The sequence below is a fragment of the Penicillium soppii genome (genome assembly GCF_028829465.1).
Source record: "Penicillium soppii strain IBT 18220 chromosome Unknown utg000001l, whole genome shotgun sequence".
Lineage (NCBI taxonomy): Eukaryota > Fungi > Ascomycota > Eurotiomycetes > Eurotiales > Aspergillaceae > Penicillium > Penicillium soppii.
The window spans coordinates 3,067,317-3,095,195 of NW_026643231.1; the positions used below are offsets into that span (position 1 = coordinate 3,067,317).

Here is a 27,879-nt window from a genome sequence, read left to right on the forward strand (position 1 = left end):
GGAGTTTGTAATTTTTTTCACGAAAAGCACATGATTATAGAATATTAAATAAAAAATCAATTGATATATTATTGCATCATCACAACCTAGCCTAGGATATTCTTCGTACATCCTGTCTCGCTGCGCCGATTTTGGGGCATATTTGGCTGCAATATATTCACAATTGAATGCCTATCAGGAAGCGGATACTCAGATCAATACAATATAAGGATGCACGCAAAATCAGCCCGGTTGAAATATCAGCATATCAATTTGACGCCTAAGGTGTCAACGCATAGAGGCTCAAGCATGTGACGTGCTAACCTAATTTGGACTAGAGGCGGTGGGCGGATTGCCTGTACAATTATGAGGGCTCGCTTTATTTGTTTTGTTCGGAAGAGCTTTGGATATTTTATCTTTATCCCTCTCTGAACTGTCAACCTTCCTCTTTGACATTCCTGAGTACTTAATTACCACTTGTTTCCAATCTCTTGTCGGCTTGTCCTTTTCTATTCATTCCCCCTCACTTGTGTTGATACCCCACGTACAAAATGTCGGAGGGTCTTGGAGCTCTGTTGGAGGCAAGCTTGGACCCCAGACAGAACAAGGCGGGTGAGTGAATTGGGTTGAAGATTGCAATGGTTCCAGAATCTTACTGATACATTTTAATCCTCATTTTAGCCGAAACAACCCTTCGTCAGGAAGAGCAGAAGCCGGGTTTCTCGCTACAGCTTCTTCACATCACCGCTTCGCAGGCTACACCTTACAACACACGCCTTGCGAGTGCACTATTCTTTAAGAACTTCATCAAGCGCAACTGGACCGACGAGGATGGAACACATAAGTTGCAGAATGATGAGGTTGAGACACTTAAGCGCGAGTTGATCTCTTTGATGATTTCGGTCCCACCGAGGAATTCAAAGCCAGTTGGGTGAGGCTGTCAGTGTTATCGCCGATAGTGATTTTTGGGAGAACTGGGATACTCTGGTGGATGTAAGTTGCGACTGAACACAAGACACTCTGATATTCGCTAACAATTGGATTTGTTTAGGATCTTGTTTCCAAGCTGTCGCCGGCCAACCCTACCGTCAACATTGGTGTGCTGCAAGTCGCACACTCCATTTTCAAGAGATGGAGACCTTTGTTCCAGTCCGATGCCCTCTACACTGAGATCAATCATGTCCTGGGCAAATTCGGTACTCCGTTCCTCGCTCTGTTCGAGGTAATTCCCACATAGCCAATGCTCACGAAAGGCCAAAATGCTAACTCTTCCAGGCACTCGATAACTACCTCGAGCAAAACAAGACCAACAAAGAAAATCTCACGCAAGGGTTCACTCAGCTCAACCTGATGGTCAAGCTATTTTACGACCTTTCTTCCCACGATCTCCCTCCCATGTTTGAAGATAACATCACTGGAATTGCCGCAATTTTCTTGAAATACCTCACTTACGACAACGAACTACTACACACCGATGACGAAACCGAGGCTGGTCTGTTGGAATACGTCCGTGCTGGAATATTCGAGGCTCTGACCCTTTATGTTCAGAAGTACATGGATGTGTTCCAGCCCCATGTAGGACAGTTCATTGGAAGCTCATGGAACTTCCTCTCAACCATCGGCCAGGAAACGAAATATGATATCTTGGTCAGCCGTGCCCTGCTCTTTTTGACGTCTGTCGCAGGCATGCCAGAGCACGCTGCTTCTTTCCAGGCTGAGGAGACTCTGGGCCAGATTGTTGAGAAGGTTATCTTGCCCAACGTTAGCCTCCGTGAGTCGGATGAGGAGCTCTTCGAGGATGAGCCCATTGAGTTCATTCGACGTGACTTGGAAGGATCCGACAGCGAGACTAGACGTCGCGCTGCCACTGATTTCCTTCGCAAGTTAGCTGAGAAGTTTGAGGAGCCTGTTACCCGAGTTGTCCTCAAGTACACCCAGCACTACCTGGCTGAGTACGCCAAGGATGCTTCCAACTGGAAGGCTAAAGATACTGCCACATACCTTTACTCTGCCATTGCTGCCAAGGGCACTGCAACTGCTTCGCACGGTGTCACTGCTACCAACCAGTTGGTTAGCATTACGGATTACTTCCAGCAGAACCTTGCGGCTGATCTGGTCTCCGATGATGGTGTTCATCCCATCTTGAAGGTTGATGCCATCAAGTATCTGTACACTTTCCGCAGTATCATCACCAAGGATCAGTGGCAACAAGTCCTTCCCGTTCTGGTTAAGCACTTGGCCTCTTCTAACTTTGTCGTCTACACATATGCTGCTATTGCCCTGGAGCGGGTGCTTTACCTCAGCGATGCTCAAGGTCAGCCGGTGATCCCCCCCACAGAAATTACGCCTCTGGCCAAGGATCTTCTGGAGCACATCTTCCAACTCATCCAGAGCAACCCAGCTCCGGAGAAGGTTCAAGAGAACGAGTTCTTGATGCGCTGTGTGATGCGAGTTTTGGTTGTCATCAAGGAGGGAGTGGTTCCTTTCACCGACATCGTTCTTCAGCGTTTCATCAACATTACCAACATCATCAGCGCGAACCCCAGTAACCCCCGCTTCTACTACTTCCACTTCGAGGCCTTGGGTGCCTTCATTCGCTTTGCTGCTCCCGCCAATCCCGACAAGCTCGAGCAGGCTCTCTACGCACCCTTCGCCGGTATTCTCCAGAATGATGTGCAAGAATTCATGCCCTATGTTTTCCAGCTTTTTGCTGCCCTGCTCGAGGCCAACCCGTCTGCAACCCTCCCTACCTACTACCAAGAACTTATCGGCCCTGTGCTGATGCCTGTCATGTGGGATTCCAAGGGAAACACTCCAGCTCTAGTTCGACTGCTTTCTTCTATCATCCCCCGTGGCTCGCAGTACATCATTGGACACAACCAGATTGAGCCCATTCTGGGTATCTTCCAGAAGCTCGTTTCGACCAAGGCCAATGAAAGCTTTGCGTTCGATCTGCTAGAGACCGTTGTTGCAAACTTCCCTCCCACAGCTCTCGAGAACTACTTCATCATGATCATGCAGATCATTCTCCAGCGCCTGCAGAACTCTAAGACCGAGAACCTGACTCTCCGCTTTGTTCGCTTCTTCCACTTCATCTCTACTCAGGACGACAAGGGCTACAGCGCCGATTTCGTCATCCAGGTCACCGACAAGGTGCAAGAAGGACTCTTCACCCCCATCTACATCAACGTCATTCTCCCCGAAACCCAGAAGCTTGCCCGGCCTCTGGATCGCAAGACGGCTATCATGTCCTTCACCAAGACCCTTGCCAACTCCGAAGCATTTGCTACCCGGTACTCCCAGAAGGGATGGGGCTTCACCTGCACAGCCTTGCTCAAGCTTCTCGAGCTTCCTCCCTTGCCCGCTAGCAGGGACGATATCATTGCTGATGCCGACACCGAAGACATGTCCTTCGGCGTTGGCTTCACTCCTCTGAACACCATCCGCCCTCAGCAGAAGGACCCCTGGCCCGAGACCGGAGCCGACCTCAAGGCCTGGGTGGGTACATACCTGAAGGAGGCCGACAAGAAGCAGAACGGCCGAGTGTCGCAGTTCGCTGCTGAACGTCTTGACGATCAGTCCAAGGCTGTCCTGGGAAGCTACATTTCTTGATTTGGGCATTACCACCCCCTCCCCCAAGAAAATCAAAACACAAAAAGAAAAGTTTTACCTTTGCCCACCTTGCTTGCTCTTTACCGAGTAGCACATTTCCTCTCAATTCCCCCTACCACCCCATATGCATGTTGCGATGAGACCCTAGATCCATGAAATAAATGCTTGTTTTGATCATTGTCAGATTATCCGTGCCATCTTATCTAGAAGTAAACGCCAAACACCAATCTCGTAAATATACAATGCAAAACCAAGACAGCCCATTTAAACGAGTTATGTATCATACACTCTTCCCAGGCTCTTCCGATTTCTCAAACTTCTCAGGGGACTCAACCTCAACCTTATTCGCAACCTCAGGCGTCTCTTTGCTTTCCACAACTTCATCATCCCAGATAATCTCCACCTCATCCTCCTCCTCTTCGACCTCACCTTTCTTTCCCTTTTCAAGCTCCCGATACTTCCTCTTAGTCTTTTTGAGCTTACTAGCCTTCTTCTTCTTCTTCGCCTCGGCCTTAATAGCAACCCGACTCTTATCTCCCTTCTCCAGCGCCTCAACCCGATCCGCCAATAGCGAGCGCGCAGTCTTGGCGTTCTGGGACTGAGACCGCGTCGCTTGACATTTCACTACTATCCCGCTTGGTTTGTGGATGATCTGGACGGCGGAATTGGTTTTGTTCTGGGTGCATTAGCTATGTACTGGGTTTGATGAGTGGACTAGACTGATGTGGGGAGTATGATTGGAGTGGGATTGTGAATCACGTACGATCTTCTGTCCGCCAGGCCCTGTGCCTTTCAGGTAGGAGATTGATATGTCGGCATCGTTGATTTTCAGGCGTGGAGGGAGGGGTTTGGCGGGGGTTATTGGGGTTTCGCTGAAGAAGCGGGCGGGATTTGGCAGTTTTTTAACTGCCCACTGCAGGCGTGGGAGCATTGTTTGGTTGGTGTCGTGTGTTAGAGGTTGAGGTTATTTCACCGCGGAGGTTGGCTGATAAGAGATAAGAGATATGTATGGTATGTCTGGCGTTGAAATGGCTGAAATGGTTGTGCAGCGTATGGTATTGGAATTCACACAATGTACAGCCTTGTAATTACTATAGCTTGTATATCTATATCCGATTGTAAGTTAACAATTATACTCGAAAAAGTGAAATAACCACAAGTGCAAACAAATTGCATGGGAAAAGTATGCAAAGTACCGGGTACTTAATTTTGGGCTGCAGAGTGGGGGTGACCAGTAGTATCTAGTACAAATACGGGAACCACGGAAAGGGGAAGGGGAGATCTTTTCTTATCCGACTCTCGACTCTCTTAGATCTTCAATCGTCAACATACCTCCATCGATCTGATTGTAACTCCTGATCGCCTACCTAACGATCTCTGTCCACGGCATTCCTCAATTCCTCTCTCTCCGCGTCAATCAGAACACCCTTCGCTGCCTGTGGCACCACAAGCCTCAAGAAACGAATTAACACCAATCCTCAACATCCCCCACAACAATGGAGGTCATTCTCTGGGCCATTTCTAGTGTATTTCGCTGGATGCGTCTGAAAATTTACCAGTATGAGGTGACATTCGCCATCTACATGCTTACGCCCATCGAGAAGCTCATCTTCAGTACGCCGCGCCCTCGCTCTGATCCAACCAATTCACCACTGTATACTAACCTCGTGTTTCCCTCTAGACACGCTCCTCCTCACCCTTATCACCATGGTTGCCGCCGGAATCTACATCTACCTCCCCGACCACCTCCGCGCCATCTACGGCCGCCTCTACTACTACTGGGCTGGCGAGCGCCTGTTCAACTCCGGCCGGCTATCAATCAGCTCTGTCTTCGGAGAGAGCGCCACGGCAATCGGCGGTATGGTGTACGAGACTGCGAAGAATGCTGCTGCCACCACGACCCAGCGCATGGAGCGCATGGCGGAACTGTGAATAAACGTCCGAGTTGGATATTCGTTGCATTCGCGTGCTCCTTTCGCCCAAGAGTGAGACTGCTTTTAATGTCTCTGCAGCTTACTTTTAGGGGAACCTTGCTCTCACTCTTGTCGGCTGGCGCTTTTTAGGAGTTCTTGTGTTCTGAACTTGGGGAATCCCTTTCGCATTGTCGCAGCGCGGCACATCGCATTATTAATAATTGTTTTGTGTTTTCTTGGTTCATTAGGACCACAGACTGGTTTATACATATGCCATGCCTTGGGCGAGTCTGTGGCATATTGATACCGACATGTGTTATTTTATCATTGCAACGTGATCATGATTGAAGTTGATGCAGACTTTTTTCCATTTGGTTAATATACAAGAAATGTAAATGGTATTTGAAATATGGCGGATGATCCAACCGAAAACAACAGCCCAGTAACGCCTTCGATGCCCAGAGCAGAGTGTTGTACAGATAACTCCTTCTCCTTCATTCAGCACATGTAAACTCCCGCGATAACAATCTCATCCTCGCTCGCAAAAGAAATAAAAGGGAAAAAGGAACGCCAACGGCCCCTCAATAAACCCTATTCTTGCAAGCTTTTAGACAACCAGTTGCATGTCTCATCTCATTGCTCATTCTTTGATGCCTGCATCTGTGCTTGCGCCTGAGCCTGAGCCTCCGCCGCAGCCTCCGCGGCCTGTCTCCGCTCCCGCTTGACGCTCTCGACCATGCGCATACGAGCCAGCTCTTGGTCGATTTCCTCCTTGTCGAGCGGGATCTTGTGCGACTGTTCGGCAGTGGGCCAGAAGCCCTTTGTGGCGAAGCGGTCGTCGAGGTTCGTGCCGAAGTAGTACATCCAGCCGATGGGGAAAAGGACGTACATTCCGAACTGCGACGTATTAGTGGGGTCGTGAGATGAGAGAAGGTTGCTGCTGCCATGGCATTGTCTGCCTGAGTGAGAGCTGGTCTGCTATATAGTACTAACCTTGACAACCTCGAGATTGCCTCCCTGTAACTTGCGGATGAATTGCGACATGGTGTGGTGTGGTTTGCGCTTGGCTTTTGTAAGGTGATGGAGTGGTTTTGGGTATTGCGGTTTCCGGGAAGTGGCGGATCGGATCTGGTTTTATATTTATGTGCTTAATTGAGATTTGGGACTGGTTTTACAGACACACAAGCCGATGAACTGCAGATCAATCTTTAATCGCCGAGTGGTACCACGGCCAGTCATCACCGACTTGATTATGCATGGCAAACAGGACAAACATATGGCCTGAGGTGTTGAATTTAAACCTGAGAGTTCAGGCATAATAATCATGTCGGAAGCCTGAGAAAGCAGGCCCACTTGTTTGTCGTGTTTGTTCATTATTCAGCAAGTAAATTACACCTATATATAAATTGCCAGAATTAGGGGTAATGGAAACCAGAGTTATTGACATCACCTGATTAGCCAGCACCAAGTTGTATTTCATAGTTATGAGCCCGAATAGCCATTTCTGAACCAGAAAAACACATCGATTACAGCAATCAGATCATCTGATAACCATAAATCGACCACTTGCTGGTTCAGAACCCCTTTTGAACCACCGATTGTGCATCTTCTGCAACGCCAACACACCCATACCCCATCCTCGCTAGCAAGCGATACAGCAAGTGATCACCACACTTCAGCAAGCATGGATGCGTCAACACTCTCCGCCATAAAGGGCGATAAACTTCGTGAACCAGCTCAATGGAGCACTTGGTATGCAAAAACCAGGCGCTTCGCACAACTGCGCGCGGTTTGGGAGCTATGCAATCCAGAAGTCAATGAGGATGCACTCCCTAAGCGCAGTACGGAGCCGGTAGAACCAGAATACCCAGAAGACGGAGATGATAAGGAGACCCGTAAGTGGCGAGACCGCTTCGATGTCTATAAGCTTGCTCTCTCGAAGTATGAGAAGCAGACCAAGGGATTGAATGATGTATACGAATATATCTTTGCCACCCTTGACAGCAAGTATCATCGCTCCGTCATCACCAAAGAAATCCCGTATGATGTGCTTGTAGCGCTGAAAACACGGTTCGCAAGAAGCAACTCTTATAAGGAAGAGCTGCGCGACAAATAGGAGCAACTTGTATCGCAGAAACCCGGGAAGGATGTCGACCAATGGATCGACAAGTGGGACACACTGCGGCAAGAAGTCATTAGCGTCGGCATCAGGGTTGATGATGAAGATGCAGTACGTTACTTTATCAAGGCTGTGAAGGAAGTCCTGCCAATGTGGTGGCAAGCGGAATACACTGCTGTCATCCTTAATAAAGAGAAGCGTGATATCAATCAGCTTATCGAGTCCTTTCGCAGTATCTACCGCGAAACAGGTGCTAAACCATCACTGTCAGCACCAAAGGCCTCCTTCTCAACCTGGCAAGGGCATGAGGAAGCTTTATAGCAAGTGGCAACAATCTCTGCTACAAAGTCTAAGAAGCCAAAGCAGACTGTAGAGACCCCGTTTCACGAACGGTACTGCCTATGTGGAAACACACACCCACGTTATAGAGTAGCAACTTGCTACTACATACGCCCTGATCTGATACCTTCGGACTTCACTATCAGGGAAGCCACGAAGAAAAGAATTGAGAAGCTTCTTACCGTAGAGCCAGAATAGCGCAAGTGGATTAACGAGGAAGTAAGGAAGGACAAAGAACGTTCAACGCCTAAGGAAACGGCGGATTTCACAACGGTATAGCCTGACGTTAGCGCTCATCCACCAATAGTAACACTTGCAACCATACAAGTGCCCTCAGCAGAGAGCAACCGGGTGCAGTAAGTCCATACTAGCAAACCAGTAGAAAGAACTCCTATCTACCATATTAAGCCAGTCGATAAGAGAATTGAGCAAATGCCTGATCTTAAAGACCGATGGATCCTTGACTATGGATCAAGTGTGCATGTGTGCAACAACAAGGGCTGGTTCGAAACTATAACCCCATACCAAACAGAGTTAGCAACTGGTAACTCAATCACCAAGGGTGAGGGGATTGGAACAGCAAGACTTGCTGCAAGAGATCCACAAACCGGCAAGCAACGAATCATACGTCTTACCAACGCCTTGTATGTCCTAGGGTGCTATACTAACCTAGTTTCATATGCAAAAATAAGGCGACTTGGTGTGAAATGGTGTCAAGATACAGATACTATCGTCGACCCAAACAACCTGCAAATCGCGAAATTGCAGCTAGTGGACCTAGATCTGTGGGTATTCGACTTGCCAAGCCACAACAGTGTTAATGCAATAACCAGAAAGTTAGAGAGACCACAGAAAGCGAAAGGATCTATGGAACTATGGCATCGCCGTCTAGCGCATATCAGCACAGATGCGATTAAGCAAGCTAAGCAAATGGTAGATGGCATCGAGATCATAGAGGATAACAAGGATGAAGAAGTCAACTCACCTTGCCGAGTCTGCAACCTAGCAAGAGCACCTCGACAAATCTCTCGCCGACCAATTGGACGCACGTTTGGAAGATTTGGAAGAATTCATTTCGACCTAATACAGATCCAGCCAGCAGAAAACAGACATAGATGGATGTCACACTTCTATATCGAGGGAGTGCGATTTCACTAGATCATGATATATGAACTAAAGCCAGAGTGTCAGCTTGCTATCGACAAGTTTATAGCACTTGCTAAGAATTGGTGGAACTTGCCAATTAAGGTGTTCATGTATGACAACGAGACTTCGGCAGGAAGCACCGCCGAACGATCCATCTCCAAAGAGGGCATCATTATCCATCACTCTCCCCCGGGACATCCAGAGATGAATGGATATAGCGAGCGTGCAGGTGGAACAATCATCACACGTATGCGTATGCTCATCGTCGAGGGCCAGTTGCCCAAAGGTCTCTGGCTAGAGGCAGCAAGTGCTGCAGTATAGTTGCTGAACCGTACACCCACCTTCGTGAACGATGAGAAACGCTGGATTGTGCCGTAGGAAGAGGTTCGACGCGAATTCGCGGGCAACGAGATACCGAGAATCAACCTAGCAAACGTTAAATTGTATGGCAGTTTGACTTACTGTCGGATACAGAAGCAAGTGCAATCTGATAAGATGGCACCGAGAGCCGAGATTGGCTTTCTAGTAGGCTTCGTGGCATCAAATATCTGGAAAATCTGGTTCCCACATACTAGAAGAGTGCAGGTTGTTAGAGATGCGGTGTTTGACGAGAGCCGCAAGTACACACCTAGGTTCGAGCGATATCAACAATTGCTAATGCCAATTATCCAGGAACCATATGTGCTTGATACAGATAAAACCCTCAAGCTTTACCAGCGGATATCGACAGCAAGAAGTCAGGAGGAGCATCAGGAGCCAGAGGAAACGCATCGGGAGCAGCATACAACAACTGAAAACCATCAGCAAGCTGCTCAAACCGCAGATTCTCACCAAGACCAACACCAGCAAGTCGAGCTACCACGTAGCAAACCGCAGGAGGATGAAACCAATACTCCTCAGCAGGTAGAAACCCCACCACAACAAATGGAACGCCATAAAGATATGGCAAGAACCCCATCGCCGACGCCAGAAAGGCGGATTGCATCAGCAAGTCCCACAGAAATCCCAGGTGCTTTCCCAGAAGACGTGCCACTCCCACCAACACCACCAAATGAGGTTTTTAGGTCAGATCAGGGGGTGGAGACGCAGCAGGAAACGCAGCAAGTAGGGGATCAGACCCCTGAAACCGTGGAAACGTCGCAGGATGATGGAGCAAGTGACGATAAAGTCGCACAACAGCTGCAAAGCGAGCTACTGCAGCCCACACAAGAGATCTTTGGTGACGTTGATACTACCAATATCATAAGCGGCAAAAGAACCAGGCGAGCAAGGCAAGACAATGACTATGCTGCTTACTCTACGATACAGCAAGAGCCACCAGCAATGCTACATGCCTTCGCAGCAGGGCTGTATACCGAGAAGCCAGAACATCGACGACACCGCGATGACCTCCCTCCTATACCAAGAAACTACAAAGAGGCCATAAACCACCAGTTCTCTAAAGGTTTTATCGCAGCGATGAAACGAGAGCTAGACAACTTGCGCTCAAAGGCAACGTATGAGGTGATAGACCGGCCAAAAGACATCAGCAAGCAAGTGCTTCCTCTCTTATGGATTTATACATACAAATTTGACCAGGATGGCCACTTAATCAAGTTAAAAGCACGCATCTGCGTCCGCGGCGACTTAGAAACCATCACCCAAGAAGAGAAGCGAGCAGCGACACTTGCTGCAAGGACAGCACGCATGATCTTCTCCCTCATCGCCGCATACGATCTCGACGTTAGGCAGCGCGACGCTGTTACCGCATTCCTGAACTCGCGTTTGGATAAGGAGACATACACACAGATGCCAGAAGGTTTTGGGATACCGGGCAAGTCATGGAAACTACAGCGAGCTCTATACGGTCTACGAATTTCGCCACGCTTATGGCAACAAGAAGCAGCAAGTGTACTGCGAAAGTTAGGTCTCCAGCAAGTGCCGGAGGACCCATGTGTGTTCGTTGGCACCGGAATCATTGTATTCTTCTATGTCGACGACATACTTATTGCTTGCCATCGCACAGCGAGAGCAAGAGCAAAACAATTAGAAAAATCACTTGAAGAGCACTGGGAACTGACTGATCACGGAGAAGCAGAGTGGTTTCTTAATATCCGGATCATCAGGGACCGTACACAGAAGAAGTTGTGGCTTTGTCAAGACAGTTACATCGCAAGCATTACAGCGAGATATAACTTGACAGAGCGAGCGCCTGTTCTTACACCCTTACCGGTAGAAGAACTACGCAAGTACGAGGGCGTTGCTACACCAAGAGAAACACATCTGTATCAGCAGAAAGTGGGCTCAGCAGGTTATGCAACGACCATTACTAGGGTTAACGCAGCAAAGGCTACTGCTAAGCTCGCGCAATTCCTAATGAACCCAGGACCACAGCACCAGCAAGCTGTCGACAGGGTGATCTGCTACCTTTACTCCACCCGGTTTCTTGCCATTGAATATGCCGCAGGAATCGAAGATATGGAGTCGATCCAGATAGCAAGTGACGCGTCGTATGGGGATCATGAGGATCGGAAGAGTTCTGCTGGATATATCTGCCAAGTGTTCGGCGGGCCAGTAGACTGGAAAGCCAGCAAGCAGCCAACGGTAACGACATCTACTACCGAGGCCGAGCTGCTGGGACTTTCTGAGGCTGGCAAGCATCTCCAATGGTGGAGAAGACTGCTGCAGAATGTTGGCCTTAAGTTATCCCACCCCATCACCATCGACTGCGACAATGAGCGCACGGTTGCACTCATTAACAAGGAGGATGCGGCGTTCGATACGAAGCTTCGACATGTCGATATTCACTATCACTGGGTTAGGCAGGAAGCGCAAGCAGGAAGGATCACCGTCAGATGGGTGCCAACGGCACAGATGGTCGCTGACGGGCTCACCAAGTGCCTGACTCGCCAGAAGCATGAAAATTTCATTCGCTTGCTTAGAATGGCTGATGTAGGTCACCTGATCACCTAGGCCCAGAAGGGAAACAGAGGCTGTTTCTGTGTCTATTACAGAAATGGGCGTTTCAAGGGTCATCTTGCCCAATCTGCGCAAGATGAGGGGGTGTGTCGGAAGCCTGAGAAAGCAGGCCCACTTGTTTGTCGTGTTTGTTCATTATTCAGCAAGTAAATTACACCTATATATAAATTGCCAGAATTAGGGGTAATGGAAACCAGAGTTATTGACATCACCTGATTGGCCAGCACCAAGTTGTATTTCATAAATCATTAAGTGACCAACGTAATCGGTAACTAACGTTAAGCGGGTGGCCATCTTCAAAAATAAATAGTAATTGCATAGCCAATAGCCACAGGTCGGATCCAAAATCTCGTAGCGCTTGTTCTAAAACAACATAGAAACATATTTATCGCACATCCGAACAAATGCAGGTTTCGTCGCGGTTTGCTCTTCCCGTTGAGTCTCCCGACGAGCCATGGCTTGCGCAATGGGCTCAGTGGAAACACCAGTCACCAAATCAGCTTCGAACGCTTTGACACGTCTGGTGCGGAAATGAATCTTATAACCAAAGATACACACTAGATAGACCGGTAGCCCAATGTACTGCACGATGAAGTTCTTATAATCAAAGCTGAATAAGAACACCTCGAATCCTTTCGTGATAGTCAAGATGATGAGTACCACTAGAGCTCCAAGAGACCCCCATTCTCTTAGCGGGGCTCGGTAAGCAAACAATTCAGCGGGAATCTGCTGTGCCTTTACAGCACGGGTGAAACAAATATGCGTTACCAGGATAGAAATCCAAGTGAGCATGCCTAAAGATAAACAGGAAGGTTAGCTGTCGCGGATGTCCTGCAAATTGGAAGTAATCGACATGTCGTGGGACCTACCAAATGTGGCAACCATGGTAGTCAAATATCCAAAAACACTTTTTGCGCCAGATGTGATGCTCATATATGCTAGCAGGCAGAATAGAGCAGGTAGAACCATAGCAAGAATTGGAACACCTCGGTCATTTGTTCGAGTCATGAACTTTGGAGCCTTTTCATCCGACGCAATGTTATAGATTGTTCTTGTAGCAATATAGAAGTCTGTTTGAGGTGAGCCCAAATAAGAAACGTCTATACATGTAGTGATCAATCTCCGACAAAGAGAGTGACGTACCTGAAGTAGCGGCTGATATGACAAAAATAAGCAGGCAAGCATTGATAATGTGATCAAGGACTTCGATTTTGGCAAGCTTGATAGCCACCACAAAAGGCGACGCTGCAGCGCTGGTACTAGACCCTGTAGCGAATTCCAACTGGGGGCTATTGTATGGGACAACCATTCCCAGAAACAGAACGGACAGAATGTAGAAAATGACGATGCGAAAGAAGGTGAGCTTCACTGCTCGCGCCATCGCAAACCTAGGGTCCTGAGCTTCTGCGACTGTCACAGCGACCAGCTCAGTTCCACCATAGGCATAAACGCTTCAGATGAAATCAGCTCAAAGTTCTCGTAGTATGAGATGTGGATAACTTACGCCTGTAGCATTGTACTCCAGACACCAACAAACTTGCCAAGTGAACCTTCGAGTTTATATGCTGCGAAAGCACCTGGAGTATTCCAGTATCGAAACCCAGTTCTGCTAAACCTGTCTCTCTATCAGAAGTGTTGTCTTTTCTTGTTCAGAGAGCAATAACTCACCCGGGACCACCACCAAGGGCCAAGACTAGCATTAAGATTATAGCGCCACTCAAAATGATGATTTTGATAGATGATAGCCAAAACTCAAACTCTCCGAATGCCTTGACGCTAGCATAATTGATCGCTAGGACTATTACCAAAGCGACGGTGATCCAGACCGCTGGATTCACGCTGTCTCCAGTCCAGAACTATGAGCATCTGTCAGCCCAGACTCCTTGATGGACGCAATTGAAGCGAGAATCATGACTATACCTGTATAATTAGAGCAGCGGCTGATAGCTGATTGGGTGTTGCGAGAAGATACTTGAAGAAATATGCGTATCCTGTAGCAAATCCGAGAGCAGGGTCAACGAAACGGGAAGCATAGCCACCAAATCCACCTATAAACGAACATCAGTCATTGGGCAATTAAGTCTTCCATTCAATACTCACGCGACATGGGGGCTAAGGAGGTCATTTCACCGAGTGCCGCCATCACCATGAAGACTATCACACCAATCACACTATAGTCAATCAAGATTCCCGCAGGCCCTGTCTTTGCCAATCCTGATCCACTGACCAAATTTGTTAGCACTGGCAATAAAATGCAAGCGATGCTGTGTCGAGATACTTACGTCCCTACTAGCAAACCAGTCCCGAGGGCACCACCCATGGCTATCATACTCAAATGACGGTCTTTTAGCGTTTTGTGAAGACCGTCATTTTGCTCCGCGGGGACATCTTTGATTGCATCAGACGCTACATCGTCCATAGGAGGCGACTCGACAATTTCTTCCTTGCCCATTGCTCAAGGTCTTGAATAAAGTGAAAAAACTAAAATCAAAAGCGAATCTGCCAATGCTTTTTAGAAACCATCATGCTTTTGAATGGAGAGCTTTACTGATAAGAGTTCCAATTCATCTCTATTTGCGGGGAACACTTCGGTCAAGGACCCCGAGAGTGATAACCATGGCTCGTCACATATTCGTTTTCTTATCTCTTGTTTCCGTGTGAACCCAAAGTGTGGGGGGTAACCTTAGATCGAGACATAATCTCGGTAAATGGCCCCGAGAGTGAACCAAAATACACATCCACAAAACTAGATGATCAAATTACTACCTTGGTAGAACACGTCGAGTAAAAATAAATAAGAGAGGCTCATGAGAAACATACACCCAACACATTGAAAAGATAACATATATTCAGTCCAGTTATAGGCTTATTACATAGTTTCGAACATTTCTTAATCTGCATTCCCTTTATCTAACACCTAGACAGCCCTTTGAAGGCCGTATCAAAGAAAACACACTCAAGCTTCCATTTCTGTATCTCTTTCACCCTATAGCACATCAACAATTGCGGATGCCACCCTGTCGATATTGGTCGAGTTCAAACCAGAGATGTTGATGCGACCATTTCCAGGGAGATATATGCGATGCTTCGATTGGAGCTGCTCGCACTGGAGCAAACTTAGAGGCAGGCAACTGATAAACGTTAGGGGATTCGAACTTTGGAATCAAGATGCGTGGTTCATAAACGCTACCAAAAGAGACCCTTTGTGGCCAGAATCATGTTCCAATCTCCGGGAACCTAGCAGGTTTAGCGAAGAGAAAGACATGAATATCGGAAGCAATCAAACATACATGTTTCAACAATCTGAAGAGCTCTCGTCTATTGTCGAGTATTCGACTTCGCATAAGCGAAAGCTCGCTAGACCTGAGAATAGTCAAATCATAAGTAATATTTTATTGCGAACAACAGCTCACCATAACTGTCTCAAGCGTGGACTTTCCATGATAAGGTTCACGAGTCGGGACCCATACGCAGGCGACGAGGCAAATTCCCACCGGATGAGGCACCGAAGTTGATCATAGACTTTAGCAGCAATTGTGGCGGTTGAACAAACCACATGAAGTACACCACATCGCTCCCCGTACAGACCAAAGTTTTTCGAAAAGGATTGGCAAACAACCATCTCGAATCCCATCTCTGTGAATAGTCGGATCGCATAAGCATCCTCCTCTTGAGATCCACCAAGACCTTGATAAGCAATGTCGAAGAAAGGAAAAACACTCGCTTCCTTCATTGCATTTGCAAGTTTCCGCCATTGGGACTGGGTAAGATCCACCCCCAAAGGATTGTGACAGCATGCCTGTAGAATGAACACACTCTGCGGTGGGGCCTGGGATACCATTTCAAGCAATGTGTCGAAGTTCACTGTTCCAGATTCCGGATCAAGATAGGGATACTTCACTATATCCATACCCACCAATGAGCAAAGAGGCTCATAATTCCCCCAGGTTGGTGTTCCCAAGTATACTGAGTTGGCTTTGGAACCCGAACATCTCTTCAAAAACAAGGCAGCGAGATGATTGGCCCCAGTGCCTGAGATGGTTTGAACAGATGTAATCTTTAGATCTGCCAGTCAGAGACATTTGCAACCTCAATGAAAGTAAATGAGATTTACTTACTTGACCCGATACCAATGCCTCACATTTCTCCCCAAACATTATCTGCGCGGCATACTCCAGAAATTGGGGATTGCCAGTGGTAGATTCGTACTGAGACACACATATTAGCCTTTGATGTAAGATGTGAAGTCGCATAAGTCTTATGCTTCCATACATCATGCCCAGGGTTTCTTTCGTTCAGGAGCTTTTTGGCCTAACTCGCAAGGTTGCTAAATCAGCTAGACATACTCTTCATGGCTCGATATTTCCAGCATTACCTCCTTGATGGCTTCCATCTCATGATACTGCCCGTTTTCGTTCCTATAAATCCCTACGCCAAGATCGACCTTCTCTGGAGAAGTATCATTGTCGGCAAGTTTCTTCAAATCGAACATTGGGTCTACCGGACCCTGCTGGACATTTTCAAACATCGTGACCCTCGAGATTTGGACAGAAAATTATTGAGCACACAGAAGGGAATGACAGACATACCGATGATAAGATAGTCGTGTGGGGGATATGCAGGGCTGACGCGGGTCTCGGGCTCGGAATGCGAAACCGAACTTCAGACCAGCATGTTTTTGGGACCTTCGCGCCCAACCGGGGTATACTGCCGTGCAGAAATCGCAACCAATGGATAAAGCCGTAGCTTTACGTCGCCTGAATTCGATTAATGGGGCTCTCAAGAGTTTCTGACGGAGATTAGGATCTCATATATTTATGGAATCCTCAGATAGACATCAAGCTTTCTGTATTACTATACAGCTTTCTTCTGGCAAGTTATGGGAGATTTGACTAATATAATAAGCATACAAATAATATAAATCTGTTTTTAACCTTTGTACTTCGCGGTTTCTTTTATGTAAATTTGGAGAGATTCCTATAAATTCTTTGAGTTGCTCTATGAGTTCTATAAACCTCTACTTAGGTATTAAAACTCTAGTCTAGATACATTCTTAGGTTCTATCTCACTCATGCATTATTTTCCATTTTGTTAGTACAAGTCACTCTTTCTGTTGAATTTCTACCGTTGAGATTCTACCAGCAACTTGGATATAGGACCTTACAACATACTTGGTGCATCTGGTTGTATTATCGAATCGTTTGGTTCTTACTCATAAACAGTATCGCCAAAAATATCCCACAGCTGCTCTTGTGGCATTGTCATAGATGCTTCGGGAAATGTATTGCCCCATTCCAATAGACGCGCAACTTCGAGCATTTCATCGGGAGACAAGCCGGTATCCCCCATCGCATTTGCATACTGCGAAAATGAGGCTCCGTCGAGACCTTGCTCAGTGACAATGTCCCCGTTGGCGACGTGGTTTTGCGGAACCCTATCCTTTTCCACAGAGTTTACAGATTGGGCCGGGTCTGTTCTGGCAGTTCGATTTTCCAAAAGTCTCAAGAGCTCTTGTAGTACTTTCAGCTCGGAACTGCGATGCTTTGCGGGAACTGAGCCTCTTTGAATCATTGTGTCGAGAATATACTCTGCGTACTCAATGTGTGGCATACTGTTGTCTGTGCTGCCATTAGAGTCAATTGTTTTTATTAGAAGCAAAACAAACGCGGAAGATTGGGCGCTATCAATATCGAATGGATGAAAAGTCTCTGGGGGTCGGTCAGCTATCATATCTCCAGATGACCAGGAAAACATACCAAGTAGATCCTGTGAACGTAGAGCAGAGAGGATACGAAGTGACTTTTCAGCCGAGTCAAAGCAGGCTTTGGTCAGGGCTTTGATTGAACTGGTGACTGTACGATTACTAGAGGGATTCGAAAGTTTGTCGAACAAGAGGTAGACAAGCAGGGGTCGAGTCGCTAGCACAATGCACTGAACGAGTATCAGAAATAGTCGGTATGCATCTCTGGAAATAATATATAGTTCAGTGATGGCTCACCTGATGATAGCAAAGGTTCAGTGTGCCAGCTACTCTGGATATTGGTTCAGCGCGGGAGCTTGTGAGACCGAAATGGGTTTCCAATTCTGGTGCAAGGTTGGCCAAGGTGAGAAGCACCTCTTGAATGTGTTTGACAAAGGATAGGTTCAATCTTCCATCCAATCCATATACCGCTGAAAATTTGCACAGAAAGGGGTCAGCAACATGCCAAAATGGCAATGTAAAGAAGGAATTTCTCACAATTGAGGACACTTGTAATGACACGCGATAGTTTGACGTGCATGGCCAATGCCTCGTATCCTTGAGATAAGTCCCCCGGATGAGGCAAGGTTACCGTCACATCTGCATCGTGTATGGATACTGGGGCTCCCATCAATGAGGAAAATCTTCGGTCTAGAATATACAGCGTCCACCAGACAGACCGATATCGGGCAGTTGATCCGGTTGACTCGTCCATGTCCACCTCTCGATGAAGACCTTGTGTTAACGCAATACGAAGCGCAATCCCGAGCTGATGAGTTAGAATCAGGTGGTCATCATGATAGTTCTAGTTTGGCCCTTACATAAACATAGGCACTGTTCCTATGATCAATGAATTGGAGATACAAGGAGATCTCACAAAGTATTTCGATAGACATAAGAGTATCTTCGTAAAGACCCTTGATATCTGGAAGAAGTTTCATCGCCCGAGCGAAGAATATTGCACCTGGTGGGGGATCTCTTGCTGTCCTTTGGACTAGAAAGGTTTTACCTAAAGCAATAACGAGTAGATATTGAATGTACCAAAGCCCAAACTCTGCTGTTTCTGGAGGAGAGGGGCCGTAGAGTTGACGTAAGTGTTCGGTGAAGATGGTCTCGTCAAACAGATGGTAAAGCTGGGCCATGTGGAATTTGACGGTGTTCATCAAATAGAGAGCATGGTCAAATGATGGCAATTCCTGTTTGATCAATGCACCATCCCCAGTCAGAGACCAATCGAAATCATATGCATTACCGTCAACGTAAAGGGGCGCCTCTGGGGAGTCTGGTTCGTTGAGGTAATTTTTGATATCGACTATCACCTGTCGAGTATATGCCCATGTTGACGAAGGCCCAAGAAAGCCTACCCATTTGCGTTAGTGATCGAGGCAGATTTCACGAAGAATCCATATACTAACGTCTGCGGCCATTGTCGTCAATACAGACTCTAGATGTCCCCGAAACTAGCGGGTTTGCGATACGAGCTTCTTGGCCCACTGAAGGCTGGGTCTCTGTCGAGTTTCTAGGCTCGGGAAGAAGACCAATTATCTCGCTGTTACTAATCGCATGTTCTATACCCCTCATTAGCTGTGCTCGGGGACTTGGTGGACCGGGGAACAGGAATGGCTCGACCTTTACCGAAAAGATGAGCTCGATCATGATTAAGCTGAGACGTGCCACCTGACTGATCCGAAGAGCATTCTCGCAGCCTTCTGCGAAACTTTTCTCGCCCAAGCTCGTTTTGAGAAGCCTTTCGCTTCAGCTCATTCAAGAACCTGCGGGAAGGGTCGTGAGCGCGTGCGCTTAGCTCGACGGCGCCGTAATTCAAACGTACCTTTCAGTGACTGTCACTTTGCGGTCGTCTGGTTCGAAAGTGCAATCTGTCGATCTTCGAACACAGTTTGTGCATGGATGAGTTCCTGAACATCGCACCTTGCGATCGCGACAGGTGACGCATCTAGTCAGTCAGCGACTTTCCGCCTTTCAAAGACAAGGAGACTAATACGCATTGGTTCTTCGTCTGCGATGACGATCTTGTGATGTTTCCCCACCTCTCATGGTGATTTCGTTAGTAAAAGCTCAGCCATTTCGGGGAGAGGCTGAAAGTGCAGTCTTGCGGGGAAGCTCGGGAAAGGAAGCCGAAACCGACATCGGAACCAAATAACATTTCAACTTATTGACTTTTATATGGCAAGGCTTCTTTGCTTCTTCATCTTGCTTATTTGGTTAATCGTCCAGGCCATTCCTGAAGAGAAAAGTTGTAAAAGAGAAGGGAAAGAGTTGGGGGGGGGACCAGGTGCGCCTTACCAAAGCATTCATTCTCCATGACCATGACTGGACTTTGTCAACAGTCACCGTTTCCCAATCTACGAAGTCATAGAATATACCTAGGCAGAATTTCATAGATCAATGACCTTTTTGTTTACGATGCGGTTTATGTTTCCTTCCTGTACTAGTATTCATAACAGAGACTCCCATAGGTAGCAATCAACATGCAAACGTTGTATCGCAATTGTTAATACTCAGAGTTATTGTGTACTATATCAGCGTTCCACCTCTAGAAACAGAATTCCAGGGTCCACTCCTACTTCAAAACCTCGGAAATAGCTTCAGCACATCTCTTTCCTCCTGTCGCAAGCAGGCCAGAATCCTGTTGTCCAAGAATAAACCGAGCCCCCAAGGTGTTTAGGGCCCAGCTTTGAATCTTGGGGGCGTCGTAGATACCGGCGAGACCAAATATTTTGTTGTTCTTCTGGCAAGCCTGGCTGACCTTTTCCAGTGCGTTGCGAAACTCGGAGCTTTCGAACTGACCAGGCACCCCAAGCTCAATTGCCAAGTCATTTGAACCGATCAGGAGCACATCAACACCATCCACGGCTGCGATCTCTTCCACTTTATCCACACTATCCCTGGTCTCAATCATTAAAAGCACAGAGGAGCCATGGGCGTTAGTTTCATCGATGATGGTATTGGCTAGAGTCGATCGTAGTTCGAAGATTGGCAGCTGGCCTGTCATGGATCGACATCCAAACGGTGGGTATTTCGAGATAGTCACGGCTGCCTGAGCATCATCTGTGGGATTAAAGACGTATGAGAACTAATTTTCTGGCTCCTCAGATCAAATGACCACCTGCCTCGATTGTGGATATGTGGAAATATCACTCCCATGGCGCCCCCATCCATGACTCGCTGGACAAACCCATTTCCACATTGATGTGGTACGCGAACAAATGGTGTTATTCCGATTTGTAAACCTGCCATACATAGCAAACTCGCGTCATTGATCGATAAGGTTGAATGTTCGAGATCGATAAATAACGCGTCAAAACCACTGTTTTTGGCTAATTGAACCACACTAGGATTGGCCACCAAGCGGACACCAAAGGCCTATCAATTTGATTATGAATATTCATTAATTGCTGATTCAAACGGATCAGCATAAGAGGACATGTATCTTCTCACCTTACACAAGGCGCCTTTGGCGGCTTGACTATAGAGGCTGTTCACCAAGGCCATAGTTGTTACGATAGACAATGTAAGTTATTCAAGTCCCCAGCTGTTGTGGGACTTGGATTCTTAAATAAGGAAGAAAACAACTCTCAAGACCCCCATAAGGCTCTCAGTATGATCCCAGTTCCGCTGCGTTCTTATTGTTCGGGCCGGCAATCCGAATGATCTCGGGGTGTCGACCCGCTAGCCTGAAACGCTGAAAAGAAAGAGGAAAGAGTAGATACTAGAGAGAAAGAGACCAAATTGTCATTGAGACTCTAAAGTTGAAAGGTAACTCATATTGACCTTCGGCGTCACGTTAGGGCTTGCAAAATTCAAGGTCCATTCGCCTGCCCTCGTAGCCTAAAACTACAAAGTATTCTGCGACCCGGGTTCAAAGTTCGATGCATCAACCCAAAATTGACCACCAGAGGATCGTGACTCTAGCTTTAATCCAGACGGAAGATAACAAAAGCACTGAAGTCCCGGAAAAAAAAGCCGGAATACCGATAGCTGCCGTGCATGTGACCTACTCTTACTCGCCGCCGATTCACATAAACCTTTCCTGTAGCCACTAAAGACAGCTGTATTCCACGGCTGCATCCATCAATCCTTAAACCACTTGTTTCTGTATATCATTCCATGGACGTACATATGCAGTTTGAATGACGTCATTCACAGGCGTGCATATGCTATAATGAGGTTACAAGCTAAAGAACTCCTTCGAAAAGTAAGCGTGATTAATCATGCATATGTATGCATGAACAAATGTCTAGAAATATGAGATTCACGAATATAGATCTCACTTTACTTCGAATGGTGACAATTTTAAGACCGTAGTCAAGATTATATTGTTAAATTTAGCTAGCAACACAGAGTAGAACAGAAAAGAAAAGCGAAAAATACAGGCGTACAAGATGTGCAGCGTGTCTCAACGTGAAAAAGAAAGGCACGTCACAGGTTTTATATTATGTATACACAAAGGCCAAAAGCGGCATGCAAGTCAAATCAATCACCACCCAAACACCTCACCGACGCTCAATGTGCTCCAGCGCACACCACCCACAGCAACGAGCATCAAGACGACATCGACGACGGCTAGCACGGCGGCGCCCATCATGAAGCGCGGACTGAAGATCCGGTAGAGCATGAGATGGCGGCGCAGGTGGCCGGCCCACATTGTTGTGGCAAGGTTGATGGTTGCCAGGTAGAGGATGTGGGTTGAGGCGGCCTGGATGACATCCGAGAGGATGCGGGTGGTGGGGTTCTTGTTTGGGTTTGAAGGCGAGACGCGGTCGTGGGTCTGGAGGGGCCGTTTCCAGAGGACGGTGAGGGGGACGGCGATGGCGGCTAGGATCTGGGCGCCGAAGGTGTTGAGGATGACGAGCAGCGGGGACCAGGGGTATTTGATTGTTGAGAGGGGGATGAAGGCTGTTTCCCATTGAATGCTGGAGAGGGTTGCCTGGTGGCCTGTTTTGAAGTAATAGAAGGAGCCTAGGACGCCGAGGATGACGGGGCCGATGGAGGAGTTGGACATTGTTAGGTTGTTTGTGTCGAGGATTTCGAGGAGGGAGAGGATTTGCCAGAGGAGGAGGGCGATTGCACCTTGGCCCATTGGCTTTTGCATGAGGATGGTGGCGAGGGCGAAGTTAATGACTAGGAAGAAGAAGCGGGTTCCGTAGACGTTGCCAAAGCCGAGGATTGTGACTGTGGTTCGTGGGCCGGTGTGTTGGCCTGCGATGAAGGGCGCCGGCGGGGCGTCCGGGTCTTCGGCTTCTTTGGTGACATTGACGCTGACACACGGCTTTGAGTACAGGTAGGCACCTGTTCCCGCTGCGAATGCTAGGGCGAGGACAAACTGGGCTAGGAAGACGCGAAGGGATTTGAGGGTCTCGCTGCTGATTGGCAGCCATTCGCCGTCGTCGGCGCCTTCGAGCATCCAGAAGAGTGAGGTGACAAAGAGACCAAAGCGGAAGGCCGTGCCAATCCAAAGCGAGGCGGCACCTTCGTAAGACTTCGAGCCTGCGTAGAAGGAGCGTACAACGCTGGGCAGGAAGACAGTCACCAAGAAGGGAATGGCGAGCTGCCAAGGGGCAGAAATGGAAGAGGTCGACGATGCGTAGTACGTGGAGCGGCAGAAAGGCATCTGTTCTTCACGGCAGAGGCGGGAGAAAGACGCAACACGGCCCAAAATCACGAAGAGAATAGAGTGATACACGCCGAGAATGCGGTCTGTGTTCTGCTTCTGTCGCATGGACGAGATACCCGCGCACACGCCAAATGTAGTGAGGAAAAACAGAAGAATCTCATCTTCCCAGATCGTGTATGAGTTTGACGCAAATCCAACAGACTGCGACACAGTGAAGAAGAAACCAAGCCATCCCCACATACCATTGGGAAGCGGCAAGCTCAAGCCAGCAGGTTTCTTCACAATAGCCGGCAGAGCCCCGAGGATACTTCCAGCGGCAGCGACGAGGACAAGCGCATCGAAAACGCCAATCTCAGTCAATCCAGTCAGACCAAATGCGGCGCCTGCCACGGCACCCACGCCAGCTCCAACACCAGCATACTGGAGCAGGCTAGCCGTGAGCTGGGTGCGATCCGTCTTCAGCCCGCGAGCGTAAACAACCAAGTAAACGATCCCGGCAAAGAGAATCACAACGCCTTGGACCATACTCGGGACATCGAATCTCGCCCACACAGCACGGCAGATATCCAGAGTATGACGCTGGTACTTGCGATAAAGCTCATTGCTAGCACGGGCAGCAGTAGACCTCAAGAAGCCCTTCGAGGCCCACTCTTCCTCGGCGGCAGTCCAAAGCGCCAGCGCCGCATCATCATCGCCAGCGCCTCGAGCAAGCGCATACTGATGCTGATACCTCTTCACCTGGGCAGCAGTAAGACGATTCACCGTAGCCAGATTGCCCCAATTATCGCCCCTGGGACCAGAAAAGGCCTCCTCGATAGGCGAACCGAGGTTATTGAACGGAATCGGCATTCCAAGAAGCAGAGACAGGGTAGGCACGAGATCGATCTGGGGAACGAATCTCTCGCGCGCGGTCCGGGGAGGAAGAACGGTTTCTTTACTGGTTCGGCCGAAGACTCCCCGCTTCGAATACATCCACAGCGCGGCCTCGATTTCGTCGTCCGATTCACCGCCATGGTCCCCCTTCGTGTCCATCCCGTGATCGCCCATAACGACCAGCAGGGTCTTGTCGTCGAGAGCGGCGATAATATCACGGATGACGCGGTCCATTTCCTGGAGCTTGGATGCCATGGCTGCGTGATTGGGTCCGTATCTGTGACCTGCATGATCGACGCCGAGGTAATGGCCGAAGATAACGTCCCACTTGTTTCTGTTTTCCGGGCGGAGCAGCGGGAACAGATGCTCTGTTACGCCGTTGTCGACGGTGTGCAGGTCCCACACGTTGAACGAGTCGTACGCGTGCGTCAGGTTGGTGTCAAAGTAGCCCGGGAATAGGGCTTGCCATGTATCATCGCCGAGGTGGACGAGGTTCTTGCCGGCGTTGTGGAGCTGCGCGACGATGTTGTCCTCGTCGATGGCTGTCCCGGCGAAGTTGGAGCCTGCTTCGAGGAAGGTGGGGAGGGTTCCGGTTGTGAGGCCTTTCAGGCGATTGAGGGTGGTTGTGGGCGGGTCCGCAATGAATGGGAGAAGGAAGGCGTTGGAGGGGTTTTTGACGGCTGTCTCGTAGAGGACGGGAATGTTGTCGTGGAAGAGGTGTGCTTCATTTTCTTCGGTCTCTGGGGTGAATGGCACAGTGAAATCGTATCGGAGGGCATCGATGATAATGACAACGGCCTTGTGAAAGGTTTTCTCATGCCAGCAGCCCTTCTCCTGTTTGTTTCCCGGTGCTGTCTGCGGTTGGGCCAAAATGTCTTCGAAAGGCAGTACGTCGCAAGAAGATTTGTTCTCTAGGACCATGCGCGTGAGGAGGAATCCTTTCGTAAACAGGTAGATACCTGCCATGTGCAAAAGTCTGCGGTTCACCCAGTTAGCTCGGCGTTCTCGAACCCGTCATTTGCAGCTTGTCTGCACGTCTTGCCGGGCAGAATCACTCACAGTATCCATCCTAGTACACCCATTACACCAAGATGCTTGATTCTGAACTCATCTTCAAGCTCCATCGCCTTGTGGTCCGCCACGCCCTTCTGCTTCTGCTTGGGCTGCGCAGGCGCGTTCGAGCGGGGGTTAGGCGGAAACCCGCCTTTTGAGGCATTGGGGTTCGGGCTAGTTCCCGGAGACCCTGGAGGTGTTGTCATTGTCACGGTGTATTATGTCTTGAAGGCGAGAGTTGGAGGAAGCTGGCGCGCCAGATCGCGGGTTGTGTTGTGAAGACCAAGGGAGCGCGAAGATTTCCGGGGCTGAAGACGCGGGTTATAATATATTTGATGTATTTTCGAGAGCAGGGAAGCCGGGGCAAGCACAATTGAGCCGATTGAGCCGATTGAACCGGTTCAGGCGGAGACCATGAAGGTCGAGAGGGGGGAATGTATGTATATGCAGGTCGGATGCGGAGGTACCCCTTTCTGTGCTCGGCTGTTGAACGGCTTCCCTATGGATCTGAAGACTACAGCAAGCACATTGTATGATATACCGAGTTCAATCAGAAACTGGTGAAAAGAAAAATAATACCCTGACGTCGCGGATCAAGCGGGTTGGGGGGAACGGAGTCGGGAATTTCTGATTGGCCGAGGGCGGATACACGACTACATCCACTATACACACAACGAAAAATCGAAAGATTTGCAGATTTGCAGATTTGCCTAAATATGGCGAAACATAGGAGGACTAAGTACATACATTATCCAGCTGCCGGGTACCGGGAAAAAGGCACATAAGAAGGTAAGTGAAGAAGAAGGGGGTCCCAAAAAGCATAAAGTAGGACTCCATAAAGGGGTGTGAAGAAGGGAAAAACAGTGAAATGTCACATGCGTGTGTATCAGGCCCTAGGATCATGACAGGGTCGAAAGGGACATCAGAGACCAGGTTTGAGAAGAAGAAAAAAAAGGAAGAACGCCAGAGAAAGAGGAAAAATCGGCAGGCCCTCGCTATGAACGAGCCAGTTTCAAATATCCTCCAATGCGGGGCGTGCCCTGGGAGCGACTCCAAATGGTATTCCGCATAGATGAGGAAAAGAAGCTGACATTCGCATATGTGCAAGCCGTGTAGGCCAAATCGGAGAAATAGGTATGTAAAGGTAGAATCGCAGATATTCGCAAGGGTACTCGTCATGTTTTTGAGAAATCGTCGAAGGGCTCAAGAGATCCATGCCATACGGTCATGGGGTAAGTTGGATCACCAATCACGGTTTAATGGTAGGTCTTCATCTCCTTCTTCTCCTTTAGGCCGCCCATCCGCTCAATATCCAGGGACTGGAAGCGACCGGTATCATTGGATTGATAGGGAGGGAGGTCCTCGTGACAGGGCTCCAGGCCAACACTTCCGGCGTCGCTGATTCGAACAATCACCATACGACCAGACGTGCGCTTGCCACTCTCGTCCTCTTCTTCAGGGAAGGTGATGCGGATCTCGGGCACCGGGCTGGGTGGTGGGCTATCGGAGTTCTCCATCAGGCTGCGCTTCTCGTCATAGACCATCACGGAGTCGGATTTGTTTGTGGTGATCGTTAAACGGCGGCGGGGAGACTCTCCATTGTAGACTGGGAGGAGATTTTGTTTCCGGTTGTTACGCTTCTTGCGGCGGAGGACCAGCAGTCCACCGACAAGGGCGAGAGCGAGGAGAACGAGAACCAAGAGAGCAATCATCAAGTCGAGCATTGTGTTTGATAGTCCGCTATTGCTATCGTCGCGGGCGACATTTTGATGGATTGCGTTGTTCATCTTGTCGAAATTTTTGCGTCGTGTGTCGAGTAGTTGATTTGATACCGAGATTGGCAATTGTACTGGAAAGTGACCAATATGTATGTGATCGTCGATTTGTTGGATTCCAAAGAGTGTCACGGATTCGATCCGGGGAAATAAACAGTAAAGGCGCGCCGGAATGTGGCTTCACACAAGGGCAAGAATCAGAAAGGGGGGTTCGAGAAGCGAGTGACTCGAAAGGTTTAAAGAAAGAATGGATAGCAAAGTGAGCCGCTGAAAGAGTGAAGCTGGCACTTGCGAGAGTAGTATGTAGTATGAAGAATGAAGGGAAAACAGGGAGAGAAGAGGAGAAATCGAGTAGCGGTGCCTAGAACGCCTACTTTCTATTGTTGGTCAAAAGCTAAGCTCGGAAGGGGTTAGCTTAGTTCCTTGGGTGATGCCGGTTTGGTCTTGGCTAACAGGGGTTGACCAATCAGAGTCAGAAAGTCCCTGGGGGGCGGACCCTCTCGGAGACCGTTGGTGGCCTCTCACTCGTTAGGTTCATCCCCACCGAACTATGCCCGTTTGTTGTTACCTTCCCCTGAAAATGCTGTACTGGCGATAATCTGGCATATTTTTAAAACGTTGAATATGGAAATAGCTATCCTCCATATACAAACATATGTACAAAATTGTACATTGTACATTGTCTATTACACTGATAGGTAGCTTGATCCAAACGTTCTGTTCATGGGTCGGCGCTT

At 48.4% G+C, this 27,879-nt stretch overlaps 10 protein-coding genes across 10 annotated transcripts; 2 read left to right on the forward strand and 8 right to left on the reverse strand.

Annotated features, from left to right (window-relative positions):
* Positions 1–530: 530 nt before the first annotated feature.
* On the forward strand, positions 531–3,591 carry N7529_001162 (uncharacterized protein; the record flags this gene model as incomplete). Its single annotated transcript, XM_057236693.1, has 5 exons — positions 531–591; positions 661–881; positions 907–972; positions 1,031–1,201; positions 1,255–3,591. The coding sequence occupies 5 exons, from the start codon at positions 531–533 to the stop codon at positions 3,589–3,591; spliced, it is 2,856 nt and encodes a 951-aa protein (XP_057103496.1).
* A 280-nt stretch (positions 3,592–3,871) lies between these two features.
* On the reverse strand, positions 3,872–4,522 carry N7529_001163 (peptide chain release factor family protein; the record flags this gene model as incomplete). Its single annotated transcript, XM_057236694.1, has 2 exons — positions 3,872–4,267; positions 4,355–4,522. 2 exons carry the CDS (start codon positions 4,520–4,522, stop codon positions 3,872–3,874), a joined length of 564 nt encoding a protein of 187 aa, XP_057103497.1.
* Positions 4,523–5,087: 565 nt separating this feature from the next.
* On the forward strand, positions 5,088–5,523 carry N7529_001164 (serine palmitoyltransferase small subunit family protein; the record flags this gene model as incomplete). The annotated part of the gene is made up of 2 exons (XM_057236695.1): positions 5,088–5,205; positions 5,273–5,523. The coding sequence occupies 2 exons, from the start codon at positions 5,088–5,090 to the stop codon at positions 5,521–5,523; spliced, it is 369 nt and encodes a 122-aa protein (XP_057103498.1).
* Positions 5,524–6,137: 614 nt separating this feature from the next.
* On the reverse strand, positions 6,138–6,548 carry N7529_001165 (uncharacterized protein; the record flags this gene model as incomplete). Its single annotated transcript, XM_057236696.1, has 2 exons — positions 6,138–6,401; positions 6,498–6,548. The coding sequence occupies 2 exons, from the start codon at positions 6,546–6,548 to the stop codon at positions 6,138–6,140; spliced, it is 315 nt and encodes a 104-aa protein (XP_057103499.1).
* Positions 6,549–12,429: 5,881 nt separating this feature from the next.
* Positions 12,430–14,518, reverse strand: N7529_001166 (uncharacterized protein; the record flags this gene model as incomplete). Its single annotated transcript, XM_057236697.1, has 8 exons — positions 12,430–12,860; positions 12,936–13,166; positions 13,210–13,517; positions 13,571–13,681; positions 13,735–13,922; positions 13,987–14,114; positions 14,167–14,288; positions 14,349–14,518. The coding sequence occupies 8 exons, from the start codon at positions 14,516–14,518 to the stop codon at positions 12,430–12,432; spliced, it is 1,689 nt and encodes a 562-aa protein (XP_057103500.1).
* A 534-nt stretch (positions 14,519–15,052) lies between these two features.
* On the reverse strand, positions 15,053–16,594 carry N7529_001167 (uncharacterized protein; the record flags this gene model as incomplete). The annotated part of the gene is made up of 6 exons (XM_057236698.1): positions 15,053–15,197; positions 15,257–15,303; positions 15,357–15,423; positions 15,480–16,123; positions 16,185–16,274; positions 16,442–16,594. 6 exons carry the CDS (start codon positions 16,592–16,594, stop codon positions 15,053–15,055), a joined length of 1,146 nt encoding a protein of 381 aa, XP_057103501.1.
* A 680-nt stretch (positions 16,595–17,274) lies between these two features.
* N7529_001168 (fungal specific transcription factor domain-containing protein) lies at positions 17,275–19,174 on the reverse strand (the record flags this gene model as incomplete). The annotated part of the gene is made up of 6 exons (XM_057236699.1): positions 17,275–17,774; positions 17,823–17,997; positions 18,065–18,237; positions 18,305–18,575; positions 18,628–19,118; positions 19,171–19,174. 6 exons carry the CDS (start codon positions 19,172–19,174, stop codon positions 17,275–17,277), a joined length of 1,614 nt encoding a protein of 537 aa, XP_057103502.1.
* A 1,213-nt stretch (positions 19,175–20,387) lies between these two features.
* Positions 20,388–21,319, reverse strand: N7529_001169 (HpcH/HpaI aldolase family protein; the record flags this gene model as incomplete). Its single annotated transcript, XM_057236700.1, has 3 exons — positions 20,388–20,864; positions 20,966–21,190; positions 21,266–21,319. The coding sequence occupies 3 exons, from the start codon at positions 21,317–21,319 to the stop codon at positions 20,388–20,390; spliced, it is 756 nt and encodes a 251-aa protein (XP_057103503.1).
* A 985-nt stretch (positions 21,320–22,304) lies between these two features.
* N7529_001170 (mannose-ethanolamine phosphotransferase GPI13) lies at positions 22,305–25,573 on the reverse strand (the record flags this gene model as incomplete). The annotated part of the gene is made up of 2 exons (XM_057236701.1): positions 22,305–25,290; positions 25,374–25,573. The coding sequence occupies 2 exons, from the start codon at positions 25,571–25,573 to the stop codon at positions 22,305–22,307; spliced, it is 3,186 nt and encodes a 1,061-aa protein (XP_057103504.1).
* Positions 25,574–26,623: 1,050 nt separating this feature from the next.
* N7529_001171 (uncharacterized protein) lies at positions 26,624–27,154 on the reverse strand (the record flags this gene model as incomplete). Its single annotated transcript, XM_057236702.1, has 1 exon — positions 26,624–27,154. One exon carries the CDS (start codon positions 27,152–27,154, stop codon positions 26,624–26,626), a length of 531 nt encoding a protein of 176 aa, XP_057103505.1.
* Positions 27,155–27,879: the final 725 nt, after the last annotated feature.